At 42.6% G+C, this 21,006-nt stretch overlaps 1 protein-coding gene across 3 annotated transcripts in view; it reads left to right on the forward strand.

The window, feature by feature from the left end:
- Tph2 (tryptophan hydroxylase 2) overlaps window positions 1–20,456 on the forward strand; it is a 104,479-nt gene extending 84,023 nt beyond the window's left edge. For all 3 annotated transcript variants that reach the window (XM_052165731.1, XM_052165734.1, XM_052165732.1), the window contains 3 exons: window positions 7,815–7,910; window positions 19,066–19,199; window positions 19,326–20,456. In XM_052165731.1, coding sequence (XP_052021691.1) covers window positions 7,815–7,910; window positions 19,066–19,199; window positions 19,326–19,500 — 405 coding nt within the window. In that variant the 3' untranslated portion in view covers window positions 19,501–20,456. The remainder of the gene's footprint in view (window positions 1–7,814; window positions 7,911–19,065; window positions 19,200–19,325) is intronic.
- Window positions 20,457–21,006: the final 550 nt, after the last annotated feature.

The raw sequence follows: 21,006 nt of genomic DNA on the forward strand, positions 1-21,006 counted from the left end.
CATGTTAAGTTTGTTTCCCAGAGAACAGAGAAAGAAGTAGCATCCTTAGCCTTGAAGTTCCTATGTACCATTTAAACCTGGTTCATCAGTACAGAATAACTCTCAGAAGCGGGAAACCTAGTTATTTCTGATCACACAGAGGGTTTTAGAGGTGGAAGGCAGAGAGACTCTTCAACAGAGAGACAAGAGGAGAATATGTCCATTCCAAGTATTCCACGATAGAGCTGAACCTCTCTTTAACTGGAATATGTGGCCATAGCAAGACTCTCAAGATGTTTACTCCAAACATAAGGACAGTGTTGCAGAGAGACATTTTCCTTCCTTCCTTCCTTCCTTCCTTCCTTCCTTCCTTCCTTCCTTCCTTCCTTCCTTCCTTCCTTCCTTCCTTCTCTCTCTCTCTCTCTCTGTCTCTCTCTCTCTCTTTCTCTCTCTCTCTCTCTCTCTCTCTCTCTCTCTCTTTCTCTCTCTCTCCCTCTCTCTCTCCCTCCCTCCCTTCCTTTCTTCCTTTTATTTCTTTTACAGTCCAGTCATTGCACCCTCTCATGCCCCCATCCACCCTCCCACAGTTCTTTATCCCATTTCTCCTGTCCCCTCTCTCCAAGAGGATGTCCCCTACCCCAGGCCTCCCCACTCCGTGGGGCCTCAAGTCTCTTGAGGATTAGGCACATATTCTCCCACCGAGGCTAGACCAGGGAGTCTTCTGCTGTATATGTGTCAGGGGTCTTAGACCAGCTCATGTATGCTGCCTGGTTATTAGCTCAGTGTCTGAGAGATCTCAGAGGTTCCGGTTAGGTGAATCTGCCTATGGGACTGTCCTCCTTCTCAGCTTCTTCCAGCCTTTGCCTAGTTCAACCACAGAGGGCCCTGACTTCAGTCTAATGGTTGGGTATAAGTATCTGTTTCTGTCTCAGTCATCTGCTTGGTGAGCCTCTAGGAAGACAGCCATGTTAAGCCCCTGTCTGTAAGCACAGCATAGTATCAGTAATAGTGTCAGGCTTTGGAGCCTCCCCATGACATGGATCCCAAGTTGGACCAGTCACTGGACCTCCTTTCCCTCAGTCTCTTCTCCATTTTTTGTCTCTACAGTTCTTTTAGACAGGAACAATTCTTGGTCAGAGTTTTTGATTGTGGGATGACAACCCCATACCTCCACTTGATGCTCTGTCTTTCTACTGGAGGTGGACTGTACAAGGTTCCCACTGTAGGGCATTTCATCTAAGATCCCTCCCTTTGAGTCCTGAGAGTTTCTCACCTCCCAGGTCTCTGGTACTTTCTAGGTTCCCCCCACCCTTGAGGTTGCATATTTCCATTCTGCTGGCCCTCAGGGCCTCTCTCCTGTCTGTCTGCACCCCTGTACCTGATCATGTTCCCCTTTCCCTCCCCTCTCCCACCCAGATCTTTCCTTCTGCCTCCCATGGTGGTTTTTTTCTCCTTCCCAAGTGGGATTTAAGCATCCTCACTTGGGCCCTACAGAGAGACCTTTTCAGCCACCACATGAAACCATTCTGTATTACGCTGGCACAATTTCACATCTGTGGACTTGTTTCTTTCAAACTTTAATCGCTATCTATTGGGCAGGTCTGTTTTGAGAATGGTGTATTACCTGCAGTGATCTGAAGATGGCAGCATTGTGCGCCCTATCTGTTTTTTTTTTTTTTTTTTTTTTTTTTTTTTTTTTTTTTTTTTTTTTTTTTTTTATTTTTTTTTTTTCCCTGAGCCCTCCTCTGCAGCTCTTTGGAGTTCAGATTGTCACTCAGGCTGTCTTTTTCTGCTTAATGACTGAATGTAAATTACTCTGCTTTCTTCTGCAGAAGAGGTCCCATCTATCATTCCTGTTTTGTTTTTAAGCTAATGATTATATGTAATTATATTCAAATAAAATATTTACAAATAATTATACATCACTAGTGCGTAAAAGATTTAGAATTCATGAACGTCAGTGTTGATGAAAGGTAGCCTTCAATTTGGGAGGTGTTAGTTTTACTATTATTATTTGTTTCTGTTTAAAAGACATTAGCGGCCAAGAATCAGCAGTTCTCTTTCGCAGGTGTTTTTACAAGGCTCAGTGTTTTTTTTTTTTTTCCTTTACCTCTTGCATATTTATTTTGTGATAATAGGTAGGATATTTGTGTGGAAAAAAATCTCAAGGGAATATATTATAGATCCCCATCTGGAGAGTTCTGTGAGGAAAAGAAATTATATCTTCTTAAAATTTCCAGAAGCAGTTAGCTATCCTTGAACTCTAAGACTTCTTTTTTTGGGGGGGGGGGGTCATACAGTTCAACTCTAAGCTGGCTCTGTGTAGAAGGTTGGGCGGTAGACATGTGTGGTTGGTTCCTCCCTTCAGTCAGTGATCTGACAAAGGTCTTCACGCCCATTGAAAGCAGAAAAAGCATCTCTAGCAAGTCCCTAATCCCAATCTTGCCACCACTTCAGTTTTAGATGTGATTCTTTGTTCGTGTCAAAGCAAAAGGTCTGGTTCTGTGAGGAAAGCGGTGTGCAGAGGCCACAGCCAGGGGCTGTCTTGGCGATGAATGCAGGAAGCCAGAGGGAAAGAAAGGTAGGCAGACAAGGAACAGATGGGACCCTGAGAGGGCAGAACTTGCGGAGGGACTCCCAGACATGGAAAGGGGCCGGAGAGCTCTGGAGTCACGGGAAGGAAGATGCACGGGGCTCTTCTTCCACTGGAGGCCATTCTGTTGCTGGAAGTGCATTAGCGAGGGATGCACTGAATAATCCATCACGCAACAGTTGAGGCTTTGGTCAAGCCAGTGCAGGCCTCTTCACTCTTGCTATAAAGTCAGACAGAAAGCCAAATCCAGGCGAAGATGCTATGGCTGATACAGGGTAGAGTTTTCTCAGGAGCCCTGTCAGCCTGTTTTGATTTGGGTGATAACTGTGCCTGTGCATTGTGTATACAATAGTGCAGTGTGGGGGAACGTAAAAATGCACTTAATAGTTGACCTAAACGCTCCATATGTGCGTTTTGGATACCTTTGAGTATGACTACACATTTGCCCACAGAGTTTTCTATATCCAACATTAAGTTCCTGAGGATGTGTAGTGAGCTAAAAATGCAGATCAGTCAGGGAGGCGAACCAAAGACCTCTCAGGTTAGCCACGAGCTTCCGACTTCCTTGTTCCAGACTTTCCTTTCCCCATCACTTGGCTGTGAAGGGAAATAACACACACCTGCTAATATTTTTAATTTGAAACCTTAAACGGCGGCAGATGCTGATGTTGGGGCTTTGTGAAATACTGAGCTCTGGAACTTGTAAATGTCACTGTTTAGATGAGTCCTGGATGTATCACCTGCCTTCCTAAGTGAAAGCTCTCCATCTTGTGACACAGAAGGGCCTTGTGTCATGTGCCTTCCAGGCGTCTCAGTGACTGCTGAGTGCTTGGCTTCACCGTGAGCAGGACCGTGCACAGTTGTCCGATGACGGACTCGGGGCTTTTACTGTAACGTCTCAACATGTTAGCGACTCTTCTTTTTGGTTATTCTCACAAGACCTCAGTGAGACTGACTTCTCCTGACATCTTGACATCCCACCCGATGACCCCCCTCACTCCTTGTGGGACTGAGGATAGAGCTCAAACAAAATATTCCTAGAGATGTGGTACCATCCCTGGTTGATTCGTAATAACTCTGGGAACACTGTAAGAGCTTGCTGAGCACCAGGGGAAAAATCCTGAATGAATGGGAACATGAATGACAAGTTAGGTTTGTATGTCTGCTCTGAAGTAAGAGAAAATGAAGGTATCAAAGGCCCTGATTTGTTCTCTAGCATTTGCGTCTCTAAGCTACATCACTGTCTCCCTTCCGACAGTGTCTTCCATCCATGGACCCATTCTCCTACTCTACAGATGTTTCTAGCAATTATTTGATGCTAGACTCTTGCCTAAATGTTAAGATTTTGCAATGAAGAAGGAGGCAAGCCCCTGGTCCGATGACGGCCCATACTACTGAGTGAGGCAGGCAACAGCAGCACTAACAGTCAGTGGGCAGGACTATGTTGGGTAGAAGATGTTCTTCACGTAACATGCCAGACAGATAGTAAGCGGAAAACACGGCCATTCTCGTGGTCAGGGATACTCTATGACTCAGGGTCGACATTTAAGCTGCAGTCATTTTCTTGAACCAACTTTTAACTGTGAAGGGAAAGTTCAGAGTCTTCCCCCAGCAGCAGATGGGAGCGGATGCAGAGACGCACAGTTAGACGTTATGCGGAGAGGGTGTCTAAAATTGAAGTCTCACTTGGAGGTCAGGGAACCCTGAGGAAGGCAGGGAGGAAAGACTGTAGGACTCAGAGGGGAATGGGGGATACCAGGAGAACCGGGGCTGGATTGGCAAGCACGGGGCCTGCGTGTTATGGTTGTTCGTTTGGTGTTCTTGTGAGACTCCTAATGGTGGACACCAGTGTATATCTGACTCTTTTCCTGCTCACAGGACTCTTTTCCTCCTATTGGGTGGTCTATCCCAGCCTCCATGATAGGGCTGTTGCCTCATCTTATTGTACCTTGCTCTGCCATGTCTAGCTGTCATCTCTTGGAGGCCTGCTCTTTTCTGAAGAGGAAACAGAGGGGGAATGAGTCTGGGGGAGAGAGGGAGTTGAGGGGGGAGTAGGAGGATTAGAGGAGGAAGGGTGAGTGGGATGTGTTTTATGAGAGAAGAATTTATTTCCAATAAAAAAAAATTCACAAAAAAAGAAAATGACCGAAGCTGGAGAGATGGCTCAGTGGTTAAGAGCGTTGTCTGCTCTTCCAAAGGTCCTGAGTTCAATTCCCAGAAACCGCATGGTGGCTCGCAACTGTCTGAAAAGGGATCTGATGCGTGTGTCTGGAAACAGCTACAGTGTACTCATATAAATAAAATAAATCTTAATAAAGAAAAGAATGAAAATGGCCACTATGTGAATACCTGTAGAGAATAGTATTCTCCCAGAGGGGATAGAAGCATGATTCATTTATATTTCCAGGGGCATCAGAATACCACTGTGTGGGTTACGGCAGGAAAATGCATGCTCTTTGGTAGCCTTTAAAACATCATGGTGAGCTAGGCATATCACAGCCACTAGTGAAACTGCAAAACCCAGTGTGGCGTTCTACTCTTGCTGTAACTGTGGAGAAGCTCACTGAGATGATAGACTTTGGATCTGGTTAATTTTGGTGTGTGATGCTTTTTATTTGCAAATTCATAATAATAATAATAATAATAATAATAATAATAATAATAATAATAAAGTTTTAATAAACAGGCCGCTGTCTCAGCTAGGGGTTCTATTGGTTCAAGAAAACATCATGACCGAAAGCAACTTAGGGAGAAAAGGATTTATTTGATCCCACAGCTTGGTGTTATTATTTAAGGAAGGCAGATTAGGAACTCATGGCAGGCGCCTGGAATCTGGAGCTGGTGCCGTGGGCATGGAGAAGGCTTGTTTACTGGCTCGCTCCATCTGGTTTGCTCAGTCTTTCTTATAGCAGCCAGGAACACCAGCCTAGGAGTGACGCTACCCACAGTTAACCGTCAGAAACCATCAAGAAAATGCGCCCCCACCCCAGGCTGATCTTATGAAGGCATTTTGTTTTCAATAAAAGTCTCCCTTCTGAGATACATTTAGGTTTGTGTCAAGTTGACAAAACCAAGCGGCACAGCCACTTCATGGAGCTGTCCCAAGTCCCCCGAGGTGGGGGATTTTGCTGGTACCCAGAATGATGCTAAGTATCCTGTAACACAGGACAGCCTCTCCAAACAAAGAAGGCTGTGAAGTATCAGTGGTGCTGGAATTTATTTGGCTTTTAGGGAATAATATGTGCTGCATAGACTTTATACTTCAATGTGGAGAGATAAATTAAACAGTTTATATCATGCATAAAAGTACCCCCAGGTACTGTCAAAAGGCAGTATACTGTAAAACAAAGAAAACGTGGGACAGTGTAAGGAGGCATATTCATTGGTGTCATGGTCTTTAATTTTGGTCTTTTTTTTGGCAACTGAATCAGGAAGGAGGCCTCGCATGTGGAGGCGAAACCCTGGAAGTGGCCAGTCCTTTGGGGGCAGCTCAGTTATGCAGAGCATGGGGCCACTCAACCTCGGAGGTTATCCCTACATTGAAAAGCAAACAAAACCCTTCAGAATCAAAGGGCATTTCAACCTCTGGGTAAAAATAGAGCAAGCTGTCATGGGCTAGAAATTATAATTATTTTCTGTCCCCTTTCAGGAGTGTTTAAACTCTCTTCTCTCTCAACACCTTCCAGTGCCCTAGCACTACGAATGCAGGACAGCGCTAATTTGATTCAATTCTTAGTACGTGTTGCAAGCTTCTCACTTCTCGATTAGAGCAAAAAAAAAAAAAATAGTGTGATTTCAGCCCTTCGCAAGAAGTTTATGGTTGTGCAGACATTCCGCCCCCCGCCCCTTGTCCAGGTTGATTTCTTGAACCCAACAGAAGCAACTGCAGATTCTATTTACTTATTCGTTCTGCTCTTTTATTATGTCTTTGAGAATTTTGTATAATGTGTTGTAACCACATTCACCCCATCCCCAGCTCCTCCCAGATTCTCCTGTCCAGCCCACCCAATAGTCTCCTTAAAAATTATGCATATATTATATGCACAAATCCATTTAAGATTTTACTGAAAACATACTGAAACTATAGTTTGGATAGGTTGGTAAGTATATATTTGTTTTCTTGGTCTCTCTTTTATCTCTTTACTAAACGCTGGCACCTGTAGATTTTCAACAAGGTTATTTACATATTTGTTTGTGTGTTTTGCTTGCTCATGTGAGGGCCAGAGGTTGATGTTGGGCATCACTCTTGCTCTCTGTTTTTTCCACCTTAGTTGTTGAGATGGGGTCTCTTGCTGAACCTGAAACTCATGGTTCTCCTAGATTGTTTGACTAGTGAGATCCTGGCATCTGTCTGTGTCCCCTAGTGCTGGGGGTTACAGACATGTGTTGTCACGCCCAGCTTTTATGCGAGTCCCAGGGGTCCAAACCCTCTAAACTCAGGCCATTGTGCTTGTTCAAGACACCCTTTACCTATTGGTAATACCTGTCTTCTTCCCAGCTTAATGAAAGTCTCCTGAGGGGCTGGAGAGATAGCTCAGAAGTAAGAGCATTGGCTGTTCTTACAGAGGTTATGAGTTCAAGTCCTGGCACCCACATGGTGGCTCATAATCATCTATAATGAGATCTGATGCTCCCTTCTGGCCTACGTGCATAGATGCAGACAGAATACTATATACATAATAAAAAAAAACAAAACTTAAAAGGTCTTCTGAATGAATAATCAAATTGAAAAGATAAGTTTGAGATAACTAGATTCCAGTTCACTTTTTTTCTTGAACTTATTTATGCCACCAAGACTCAATTTGGTAAGTGCAGGAACCATATCTTGTGGGGTTTCACTAAGATCCATTTATATTTTTTATAGTTTTTTTCAATTTTAGAATTATTCCAGGAGCTATGATTTGATCCACAAAGTCTCTGCATACAGGAATCATAAGACTCCTCACGGCTTACATTTTTCCCTATAATTTTTCAACTTAGAGCAGGATTATTATTTAAAGCATTACCTTAATCATAAAAAAAGCTTGCAAAAAAATCAAGTTAATTGAGATATAAAAACCCAGGCAAGAGACTGAATTACAATAAATACTCCTGATTTAAATTTATTTAAAATTTTAAGGCAATTATGTACAGTGCAATATTTTATTTTGGGTGCCATTTTATTCTGTGAAGGAACGTTTTGGCCAGATCACTGAATGTGTGTCCATTGTTCTTCTTTCTTTCTTTTCTTTCTTCTCTTTAGTGCTATTTCTTCACAATCGAGTTCGGCCTTTGCAAGCAAGAGGGTCAACTGCGGGCGTACGGAGCAGGATTACTTTCGTCCATCGGCGAATTGAAGGTATGAAGCTGTGAAGGAAAATACCCTTCCCAAGCAAACTGGTTCAAGGTCACGGGCGGTATTGATTTGTTTGTCTGAGCGTTTCTCCTCACGGCTCCCCATACATATTTAATACAGACGATCTGGCACCTCGGACGTGGGTGCCGACCTCCCTTTTTGCAGCTCTGAAAATGGGTCAAGCCTTTCTGTGTTCGTGGTGTGACTCAAACGGATGAGCAGTCATGTGTCCCAGTCGAAAGGAATGACAAGTGCTGGGGAACAAACGGCTGGTCTGAACTTAGTGCTGAGAGCGGGCAGTGAATTGTCAGGGGTGCCCCGATTGACATCTGGGGAGTCTGGCTTTGCTACTCTGGTTTCTGTCTCCTCTGTGACTCCGTGGGCACCTCAGCTTCTACCTCTCAAAGAGGAATGGGAGACTATTCCATCTTCTCCAAGATTAATATGTTAAAATATTTGTTCATTAGCCAGGCAGTGGTGGTGTATGCCTTCAGTCTTTGTACCGGGGAGGGAGAGGTGCACAGATCTCTGAGTTTGAGGTCAGCCTGCTCTACAGAGTAAGTTTTAGGGCAGCCAGGGCTACACAGAGAAACCCTGTCTCAAAAAGCAGCAGCAGCAGCAAGAACAATCAAAAAAACTGTGCATATTAACAGCTTAAAAGAAAGCAAACAGAATAAGTACAGCGTCAAAGAGTCATGTTATATGTATTAGTGATGCTCAAAAATTGTTATTTTTTTCCTTAAATAGTAAAATGATCATTTATTTGGAAATGGTAGGCTCTGGAGCATTCAGATAATTTTAACATTCTAGTAAGTTTTGATGCACTTGGAAGGCAATATGATGTATCATCTGGAAATCATACTGAAAATAACTTAATCTTGCTTTGATTATTCAGACTAAGATCAGGATTATAGGCTAGCTTAGGGTGTTCTCTTCAGCATCGATTGCTGTGGTATAATACGATTGGGAGTGTGTAGTACCTGGAATGTTTTGCTTATTTGTATTCCCGAAAGATGCAATCTCACTGTACTTTTACAACTTCAATAATTAGATAATTTATCCATTCCTAAACACCTCCCCTTACAGAGTGGCATGCACTGTGTCAGACACTGGAGACCCAAAGGAAGAGAATGATGATGAATATGGATCCAAAGGAGATAGCACAGCTTATCAAATTCTTGAATGGAGTTAAGGACTTTTGTACATATTAACTCAGACCCCATAGGAACATGACATTATTATTGTTAGCGATGAGACAACTCAGGGCATAAAGGTGTTCAGGACTTGCCTAAACCACACTGCTAATGTTCTAGAGCCAGCCCCAAATGCAGGCAGTGTGGACTGCAGTATCAGCGCTCTAGATTCAACAGCCTGAGGTACTTACTATCCAGGCCTTGACATTCAGTGCCAGATAAACAGCCAGGTAGATAATAGAAAAAGTGTGACAACTGTGTCTAGCACATTCTGGGCCACGCTTGAGGAGGCTTTCTGAGAAGGATCTTGCTGCTCACTGTGAGGCTTGAGGAATCGGGAGAGGGTGTGGGGAAAGGAGAGGGTGCACAGATGAGAAATGGACCAAGGGAGTGATCATCAGCTGGGCTGCAGTCAAAGTCCTGCACATCTGGGCAGCTGACTAAGGCTGGGTGTGGCTAGAATAAATGATAATGGTCAAAATAACAAACACTTGGTATAATGTGATAAACATTCGCAAGTGATCTCCACTGTGTGTGTGTGTGTGTGTGTGTGTGTGTGTGTGTGTGTGTGTACGTGTACGTGTGTGAACATTCTACAGCACAGGTGTGGTAAGAAGTAACTTACTTGGTTCTCTCCTTCTACTATGTGGTTCTGAGGATTAACCATATTAACATAAGAAATATGATGGTGCTATAAATAAAGCCATTCCTACCTTGGGTTTAGGATCATAATATCTTTCTTCAACTTAAAAAAAAATAAGATGTGCAGGGGACTGGAGAGACAGTTAAGTGGGTAAGAGTGTTCGCTGCTCTTTCGGAAGATGAGAGGACAGCTTGCCACTACCTGGGGGTCTGACGCCCTCTTCTGGATTCTGTGAGCACCTGCACTTGTGTGTACATGCACACACACATACAAACACACACAAGTATAATTGTTAAGTATTTAAGTGAGCTGTGAGATGTTCTGGACACTTCACTTAAACTATGTGTCAGTAGGGACACATAGCAAGCCATTTACCTGCTGAACCATTTTGCTTGCTCTTAAAAAAAATAGTCAATAGCGGGAAGGTGGGAGTGGGTGGGTGGGTGGGGGAACACCCTTATAGAAGCAGGGGGAAGGGCTATGGGATAGGGGGTTTCCAGAGGGGAAACCAGGAAAGGGGATAACATTTGAAATGTAAATGAATAAAATATCCAATTAAAAATAGTCAGAATATAGTGAATATAGTAAAAATATAGTCAGTAATAATATAATCTTAATTCACTGGTCAAAGCCTACAGCAATACTATGACATAATTCCCTATAAGATCATACTCTCTATGAGTGTTTTTGGTTGCCCTAAAAAAGTCAGAAAACCAAACTCCTGAGCTACATCTATTTACATTCCCTTCAGATGGTTTATAAATTATTCCAGATACAAAAGAAACAAATCTCTCTTACGGCTCCCGACTTTGGACAGGGTCTCTTGGTCTGGTTAATGGGGCATGTGTAGGCAGCACTGGGGCGAATCTGTTGTTTTTGTTTTTACTGGTGTGGACAGAATCATCCAGAAATGGAAATCAGCTAGAAATCCGTACAGCAAAGGGCATTGTTTGCCGTGTAGCTTCCTGTTCAGGTCCATCACCTCTGGACATTAGCATTCTTCCATTCTCAGATTTCAGCACTCCCGCGTCCCCATGATTGCTATTTTGGACTTTTTTTTTTTTACAACTTAGATGTTCGTTGCATAAGAAATACCTTCTAACTGCTCACGGAGAAAACAGAACACTGGAAGTTTTTTTAGCAGCTCCTCTCTCCCTGTCTGTCTTGCTCCTGTGATTTCATAGCTCATGTAAATACTTAACAGTTATATTTGTGTGTGTGTGTGTGTGTGTGTGTGTGTGTGTATGTGTGTGTGTGTGTGCGCACTATACTTGAGTGTAGGTGCTCACAGAATCCAGAAGAGGGTGTCGAACCCCCAGGTGGTTGCAAGCTGTCCCCCCCTCTGAAAGAGCAGTGAGCACTCTTAGCCACTGAGCTGTCTCTCCAGTCCCCTGCACATCTTATCCTTTTTTTAATTTGAAGAAAGATATTGTGATCTTAGACCCAATGTAGGGATGGCCTTATTAAAAACACTATCATATTTCTTATGTAAATATTTTTACAATTTGAATGAGGTTATCTATTGACGTTATCTACTGCTCCAACCCATGCTCTAATGAAGGTCCCTAAGTTGCTCGAGGCTTTTAGTACAGTCTTCATAACTTTTATCTAAGTAGCCACAATTCACCTTTTCTCTTGGAACATAAAACTTCTAAGATTTGTGCTGTAATTTTCCCGAGGGCAAAGATGTTGCTCTTCAGAGTTGGCCAAGTGTTTCTAAGAGCACAGTATCTGTAGTTTGGAGGAGGACTTTCACTTTTCTTTATATATATGAGTAGTGTGCCTCTGTACGCTCATGCATTTCAACAGTTGGTTTGTTATCCCAACCCCCCATCCCATCCCCCATCCCCTTGCTTCTATAAGGGTGTTCCCCTACCCACCCACCCACTCCCACCTCCCCACTCTTGACTAATTTTTAAGAGCAAGCAAAATGGCTCATGTATATACATATACATGTACATGTACATGTACATGTATATGTATATGATGTATATGTATATGTATATATACTTGAAGAGATTATGCTCCTAGATTCAGTGTAGTGATGGCTTTTTTTAATAGCACACACACACATATACACACACACACACATTTGGAGACACAGACACACATACACACTCACACACTATAAATAAAATCACGTTTTATATATATATATGTATATATCACGTGATTTTACTTTCAGAGACAGAAATAAGGCGAATATGAGAAAGCTTATAAAAGCGAGCATAATTTGATTAAAACCTACCCACAGTATGACGGTTGACATGCTGGGAGGAACTCCAGAAGCCTGTGAAGGTGCAGCTCTTTTACGTGTCTCACCATTGTGGAGAACAGTTAACCATGTGCTAAGTCACCTGGGAAATCAACTTTGAAGAACAGACTGAAAACAGGATAGCTGGGCCCTTCCACCAACCCCCTAGTGTGTCTTCTGTGCCGCCCTTCCCCTCCCCATTCTACAGTTGATCTAACAGTGTAACCATTATATTTTTTTCATTCATTACTTCCTTGCTTATTCATTCCTTTTCTTCATCGCTCCCCAAAGTTGATGGCCCGAGTTGTGAGAAACAGAAAGGGATTAGCACGTCACAGAACCAACAGGGAAGGCTGATCACTTGGGCAGGGGTATGAGTCATTTTTCCTTGTCACCTGAAAAGAGCAGCATCAGGGAGGAAAGGGTTCATTTGGTTCTCAGGTTCCAGGGAAACAGTACATCATCTGGGGAAGGCATGGCGCTGAGCGGTAGGAGCCGCTGGTGACTCTGGTGGTGGGAGATGGTGAGGTGCGTTTGCTCACACCTAGCCAGCTGACTTCCAGAAGCCAGAGCAGTGCTGGGCTGCAACCCTCAACCCAGGGATCCACTTCCTCCTTCTAGGCTCCGCCCCCTGAAAGCTCCACCCACACCTCCCAAACTCTGCCACCACTGGAAACCAACTGTTGAAATGCATCAGCCTATGGAGGCACACTACACATCACTAACACCACTATGAGAGGTGGTTAGGAGATGATTGCTAATGATGACATGTGAGTCTTGCCTTGAAAAAAAATTAATCTCCTTCGAATGCAAAAAAAAGGTAGTTTCTACTCTTTTCCATGGAAAAGGGTGAGCTCTAGTTTTTTTCTTTCCTTCTGGGCAAAGATTTGGTGGCTTTAGTCTCTACAGTAACTGCTGGAATACTGTATATAAATATATCTCCTTTGTGTTTCAGGTTTAAGCAAATTTGAGCACCTCACTTTTGGCTTTGGTTTTAGGATGTTCTCACATGGTGAATTATTATTTTACCTTTATATGGCTATTAATCAGCATTCTCCAAACAGCTTTCTATTTATTATAATCATTCGTATTTATTGCCACTTCCTGCAGTGCTGGGAGGTTGTCAGAATTACTGCCAGGCTGTGGAGAAAAGCCTCGAGGGCCTCGCAGGCATTCTGAGGTTGCCCAGAAGGTCAGTGTTGTTGCTGGAGTAAGGACTCAGCTACCAAGGTCCACACCCTTGCCGGGCTCTGGTGGCTCAAGTTTCCCTTTCCCATTTTCTCCCTTTCTTGAAGGAGGGCCTATTAATAATGACAGAGTAAACGCTGGAGGTCTGAAGGGAAGAAACTCCTGAGCTATGTCCACTGAAGGAGGAGGCTGCTCCCTTGCCCATGAATTTGATTCAAACCAAGAAAGCCTCGCATCACTGAGGAAAATCAAGTGTGAGGAATCATTGCTGGGCTTGGCAATAGAGATATTGATCCAACATAGGGGGTGGCTTTAATTAATAGCATTATCATAATCCTTATGTAAACATCCCTATAGTTTCCAATGAACTGTAAGGATATATGTTACATTGAAGTATTTTATACTGTTGTAACTGTGGGCCTGATGTTGGTCCCTCGGTCGCTGGAGGCTTTGGCATCCACAATTCATCCCGTGTGTGGTTAAAACAGTGAGTATACAAGTGAGGTTTAAAGAGTGATTATAGGGCACTACTGGCGGCATGTAGGGCGTAGGGAAAGAGGGAGTGGGTGGGGGGGAACCGAGTCATGCCTGCATTGTGTATGTATACATAATCAAATCTACCTATTCGATGTGCTGATATGGGAAAAGACGACTGCGGTGTGAACACAGGAGTGTTTGCATTGGGGTGTGAACATAGGAGTCCTTGCAAAACCTTACTTGAAGTCTAGGACTCAAGCTACTTATAAATTTGACTTCACACCTGAGTTGTTGTTTTTTTTTTTTCTCTCCAAATTTAACCAGTCCTAATATAGAGAGTGAGGATAACAGGTTTACATCTACACTAGTCGAGATAATACCTCTGTGTCACTGTAGAAACGGGTGTCTGAGAGGAAGAGAGATGTTAAGCTGTTGAGTCAGAGAAGCTACTATTGCACTTTTGAGTCTTAAAAGTCTCATACCTGGGACCATTCTTTCCCTATAGGTTCTGACCTCTCCGGGCAAGGGAGGAAATGCTTATCAGGAAGCACATGCAATCCTCTCTGGACTGAATTAGGAATAATAGCTAAATATGTTAAGCACATCCCATGATAGCCATTTGCATGCCTTTCCCATTTAATTCCAACCACAACCTTGGGCTACAGAGTCCATTAGGTTTCCCAAACTGTACAGGAAGGAACAGAACCAAATTAATCTCCAAGATTAAGGTATATGCTCTGAATTATCTTGTATTATTATTTATCAGCAACTAGAAATTTTTGATGTCAAAAGGATATTGACCAATACCAAGTGTCTTAGTCAGGGTTTCTATTCCTGCACAAACATCACGACCAAGAAGCAAGTTGGGGAGGAAAGGGTTTATTCAGCTTACACTTCCACATTGCTGTTCATCACTAAAGGAAGTCAGGACTGGAACTCAAGCAGGTCAGGAAGCAGAAGCTGATGCAGAGGCCATGGAGGGATGTTTCTTACTGGCTTGCTTCCTCTGGCTTGCTCAGCCTGCTCTCTTATAGAACCCAAGAGCACCAGCCCAAAGGTGGTACCACCCATAAGGGGCCCTCCCCATTTGATCACTAATTGAGAAAATGCCCCACAGCTGGATCTCATGGAGGCACTTCCCCAACTGAAGCTCCTTTCTCTGTGATAACTCCAGCCTGTGTCAAGTTGACACACAAAACCAGCCAGTACACCAAGTAACTGGTACTTGGGGGTCAAGGGTGACATGGGTAACCTCAGGACCAATAGGAAAGGCTCTGTTGGTCAATTTACACTGGCAAAGTGGAAGGTGCTCTGTGATTATAGGTCTTGTTGTGCAGCAAGAAGATTCTTAGATTCATGTAGGTCAGACTTTTTAGATTTGCCACAGAGGAAACTGCGCTCATTTTGAAATACTTCCTCATCTGGTATTATATTGTTATTGGGTGAAGTAACAATGTAATGTAAGTACTGGTGAAGTTTTCTCTTCAACTCTTGTTTTCTTGAATGAAAGAATTAGGTTGAGAAACAGCTAGATCAAGTAGAAGTTTATTTAGCAAAGAAGTGTAGATACTCCAAAGGGAGATTGGAACAGGAAACCTCAAAGGGAGAAGCGGAAGGGAGAGTTATGAATCGATTTCCTCAGAAACTTTGATGAATATTTATTTATCTCCTTTAAGGTGTTTTCTTCCCATGATCTTAAAAAGATTGGAAGTGGGTGGAAGTTTCAAAACCGTGATGCAAATGACATTATGCGGAAGCCAGCATCTTTTGAAGATGTGGAATCTTTTTTAGTGTACATATAAGACAACTGTGCAGGTTCTCTGAGTGCTTTGGTCTCTGAGATAGCAGCAGGAGCATAACTACAGCTTTTAAGATGCTTAAATCACAAAGGGGCATTTGGCCCATTGAGAAACACAGCTTCCAAGGTCAGGCTGCAGTTTTTCTAGGTTACTTCATATTTAACTCTGTGCCTATCCAGGCTTACTATGTCTAGATTCTTGACATAGTAATTGAAAAGCCAGGAGTCCTGGTTTTAGTCATATACCCCTGTTTTTAGCACTATGGGAAACCCCCAAAAGAGTTCTTTTAGAGCAGTGGTTTTCAACCCCTTTGGGGGTTGAAAAATCCTTTTATAGGGGTCACATATGAAATATCCAGCATATCAGGTATTTACATTATGATTCATAACAACAGCAAAATTGCAGTTATGAAGTAGCAATGAAAATAATTTTATGGTTGGGGGATCACCAACCATGAGGAACTGTATTAAAGGGTCACAGCATTAGGAAGGTTGAAAACCACTGTTACGGAGTGTCCGACAGGAGCAGATGACTCTTTAATATTGCACATTTGCAATGGCTTGAGCATCATAAAGTTTTCTATAGAAAAATCAAATTAATTCTTGAACACTCTAGGGCTTCAAAGGTCAACACTTCAGAAAGAATCCACCATAGAGTCCCTCTGGGACATCAAATAACTTAGACAGTGTTCAGGGACAATTCAGAGGAATGCATGGTAGCTGTTTCTCTAAGGTGAGGTGACTTACAAGAACAGAGATAGACTCAAGAAACCTAATTGGTCAGTGGTTTTCCATATTGAAGGAGACAGGGTGTTATTTTGCATCTCTTGGAACACATGGGAGTGTTCAGACATGGAGACCTCATGAGCAGCCTGGATGTCACTGTCAGTCACCATAACAGTGCACTGGTTGTTAGGTAGATGAGACTGTAAGCATGGGTATTTCATTTACAGGCTGCTCCCTCAACTCCAGACTCTTATTAATTTTCAGGCTAATACATGGCTATTGTTAGTGAATCCACATTCATTTACAGACAAGAGGTAGACCTGCTTTCATGTTTTATGGGTGGAGAGGACTCTAAAAACCAGAATATCATATACAATTCCTGAGATTAAATTATAGTTTTGAGCCCTTAAAACAGTAAACTTACTGCTGGTCTGTGTGGTGATTTCCTGCAATCCCCATTCCTGGGAAGTTGAGACAAGAGGATAGTGTTGGCCAGCCTGGGCTACATACATAGTGAAACCTGTCTTAAAACCAATCAACCAACCAACCAACCAACCAACCAACCAACCAACCGAACAACAAAGTCCAGCCGACTCCCGATTTTCGCTGAAGTATTATATTGGCTAAGTGTCATATGTCTGACCTAATGGTCTTTGCCTTGAAGGATAAGCTGAGTACTCAGTAGGTTTGCTCCCATGAAGCCTAAGGCAGGGCACCCTGTCCTCTGAGGATTTTCTTGATCTACTCTAATCCTCTTTTCCTGCTAAAATGAATGAATGTAGACATCTGGAGAGTAAGAGACATAACCACATGATGAGTGTTTTCGAGCCTACGCTGTTTTCAGTCATTGTCATTGAGTACACACATTGTGCAGGTGTCCTGCACACACACTGACGGGTTGCTAAAGTCTTCTGGAAGCTTTGAAGATGGATGGGAGTCACTGATGAGTTTCATTTCCTTTCCTGTTTGTCCTCAACTCTCTAAAAAGTGTTTGACTCAGCAGAGATGTCCCAAGGATGCACGGCTTTATTGTTTTTATAGCCTTTGCTGCTTGCTACCCGTCTGCCTCTGCCTCCCAGTACAGGGAAGAGAGTAGGAAGATTGAGGACACCGAGTCAATCAGTGTCCTTCCTTCCACGTACCAATGGATGAATGGACAATTTGAGTAAGGCACATCAGTTAAATGTAATCACAGTGTATGGCTGCAGTGAAAGCAACTTCTAATTCTGAAAGTCACAGCCAACAGGAAGCCAGTTCTTCTCAAAAGGGCAATAGCTCTCATCACTTTCGTTTGTAAAACTGTAAAGTTGTTGGGAAAATGCGGACAGGATTTATTGGTCATGTGGAACCAAACTGCCCTGATGTTCACTGTGCTGTGTGCTCAGAGTCCTGCAAAAGACTGTTTGTAGGTGTAATGACCTTCTGCTTCTGAATGAAGTTGTTCTGCAGGCCAGAAAAAGAATGAGCTCATTCTGAAGGTCTTCCACATCCCCCACCCTCCATGATCCATATGTGCATTGATCTTGATCCGGACAAGAGGATTTTGTGGAAAACAAATGAAGAGCCCTTTGCCCCCTTCTGTTCACGTTGGTATGGCTTCTCATTTGTGTTTCCAAACACGGAAGACCACAGCCTTCCTCAGCAAGGGCTGTAAAGAATCACGTGCACTTTGAAATTGTTGGAGGGAATGCATTTAAAATATTGATAGGGAGGGCATTGGTTTGACCGTTTTCAAGAAATTCTCACTGTTTTCTTGAAAAGGCAAAGATGGAGAGAAATATGCTGGATGGGAAAATAGACTCATCAGCTTGTTGACTACAGTCTCTGTGTTTTCATACTCAGTTCAGGGCAATTTCTGCTACCCTCTTCTCCTTCGCTACCAGGGGAACTGCCTCTTAAGACCAAAATCTACAGAAGTATCATTCAAAAACACATAAGTCAGAATTGCCGTGGTTGCTTTTAAAATACTCATTTCTGGATTTCATCTAGACTTACAAGATAGAATGAAGGCCTAGCTATCCAAACCATCCATTGAGAGTCTAGAAACAGGCAGGTGGCATGTGCTAAGAAATGGCCACTGACTTTTAACACCACTGAATTTATCTTGAAGACATAGTCATTCAGGATTCCTTACTGTTCTTAGTGCCAGGCATGTGGTGAGCTAAATGGAGCCATTGATGTCTCAAAGAGTAATTATACTGCCTTTCCTGGTTTTCTAATGCCTGCTTTGGGTTTAAGTATAACTATTAATACTGTTTTTTTTTGTATCCCCACCAGCAATATTTATTTGCTGTGCATTGCTCTACTGTACTTTGTCAAAGGTGAATGAGTACTTTGTAAGCACTCTTCAATATACAGACCCACCCCAACTCTCTGTTGATACACAGTACCTGGCCTCAAAATGTCTCCCAATGAGTCCACAAATAGTTGAACGAGAGTCTCAATTACCTCTCCACGAAGGTAATTATTACTTCTGCCATTTAAGTGAAATTTCAGTACATTGCGTATAGAAACACATTTAGGAGCATATTTCTGCTGTACCTGCTTCTATTCATAGGGTAGATTTAAAATTCCATTTGTGTCAGGGGATAGTGCTAAACTGTCCTTCTGCATGAATTTGGCTGCTAGTATATGAAATATTAAGATGAGCTCATTTTCTCCCTCAACTTCTGTAAGAGACAGAAGTTTGCTTAAAAAAGCAAAGCAAACAAACAAACCTCTTCCCTAACACCCAATTTTCCTGCTGCAGGGAGGGTTCTACGTCTGTGGTAGGCTAGTAACTGAGAAGTTCTATGGCTCGTTGAGTTAGGAAGTGTGCAGCCTTGGCACTTTGGAAGCCTCTTTATGGTCTTGAATGGGTTCTGTGGTATGTTTTGCAGCATGCTCTTTCTGACAAGGCGTGTGTAAAAGCCTTTGATCCAAAGACAACCTGCTTGCAGGAATGCCTAATCACCACCTTCCAGGATGCTTACTTTGTTTCTGAAAGTTTTGAAGAAGCCAAAGAAAAGATGAGGTAAACCTGCTCCTCTTCTTCCTTCTATAGAAAGTAACTTTTGAATTTCTCTGGCCGCTCCTTCTGTCTGTTTCTTGTACCTGTGGTGGTTGATCGTGTTTCCTTCTGTTTTTGTGTGTTCTACAGGGACTTTGCGAAGTCGATTACCCGTCCCTTCTCGGTATATTTCAACCCCTATACGCAGAGCATCGAGATTCTGAAAGACACCAGAAGCATTGAGAATGTAGTGCAGGATCTGCGCAGTGATTTGAACACAGTGTGTGATGCCTTGAATAAAATGAACCAATATCTGGGGATTTGATGGTTAGAACCAGTGTATTGTCAGCCTGAGCTCTTGGGGCTTAGCAACAATGCAGTCAATGTTACCCAACATCAATAACTTCCTGTGTCATGATGGCTAGTAAGCATGCATTCTGCATGTCTATACCCCTGTATAACTTAATACACAAAAATGCTCTAAGGAACTCATGCAGATAACCATTCACCATCTGAAAGATTGTGATCCCATTTGAACATCTCAAGTAGAGTTGACATTTCTGATTAGCGGAACAAACCGTAACTTAAGCAAACTGTGTCTTTTAAGATTTGTAGCAAACGTTCCTCACACAATTCCAGTTAGTGAGTTGTTGACCTTTTTCTTCCTTGGACCCGAGACTTTCCTCTGTGTTCATTAGATAAAATGAAAATAGTTGGGAGGTGGTTTCTATTTTCAACAGTATCGGTGTTATTTGAGATAAGCTAGAGTTTCTCCAAGCTTTGCATCACAGCAACAAAAGATTTCATATTCTACTTCAGAAGCTGTTCAGAAAGAAACACAGTGGTTGGGATGAATCCGGACTGAGTGTTCAGACAATGCAAGAAAAGAAAAATTTTGATAAACAGGATATATAGGTTGCACTGACCTTGTTGAAACCAATTTGTGGCAAGCTTCCTGAAGTGCTTTTGGATGGAAATACTTGGACAAAGAATATTTGGAAAGCTTAAACAGAAGGGACGAAAGTCTTGGAACTGTGAATGTATCACTAGAATAAAGTGAATTATCATTGCAGGCATTTGACTCCTTTCTCTTAGACTGAGAACCCCACAGGGATGTAAATAGCATCTCTGATTCCAAAGAGTTGGAAATGGAGTCATAGAGAAACAAAGGGATTTGCTTCAGTTAAGTCTGGTGAGATGTGCTGTGGTCAGAATCCACTGCCATTTTATGTTGGACTTCTGACAAATCTACTGTAGTGTACATGCATGTTTATGCTTTGACACAGAAGGAAAATTAATGCTTATATGACTAATGCTTCTCAATAAACACAAACGTTCCCCCCAACAGCGTATCTCTTATTTCATCTCACAGCTTGAAAACAGGCTCCATCAATGGGGAAGGGTCTATTTTCTCAAAGTCTGGGCAACTCAGGGTAAACAATAGTGATTTACTATAAATTTCTGGTAGTGCTCACTATAAATAAAAGATAAAGAATCTCCCAAAACCAACTAAGTGAGAAAAAAAAAAGCCCTGCTGAATCAGTTAATTTAATTATCTTCTAATGGGTTTTTTCGGGAAGTAGTTCAGGGGTTAGATGTTGTGGGAGGGGTAGGAAGAGAGGTATAAAAGAGCAAGATGGAAAACAAGTTGAAGTTAGTGTATTGGTTACTTTTCTGTAACTGTGTTAAAACACCATGACCAAGGCAAGTTAAAAAAGAAAGTGTTAAATTGGGGTTATCCTTCCAGAGAGTTAAATGATGGTGGGACAAAGGGATAGGGGAGGGAACAGCTGAGAGCTCACATCATCTCAAACAATGAGCAGGAGGCAGA

The sequence above is a fragment of the Apodemus sylvaticus genome, chromosome 20, assembly GCF_947179515.1.
Source record: "Apodemus sylvaticus chromosome 20, mApoSyl1.1, whole genome shotgun sequence".
Lineage (NCBI taxonomy): Eukaryota > Metazoa > Chordata > Mammalia > Rodentia > Muridae > Apodemus > Apodemus sylvaticus.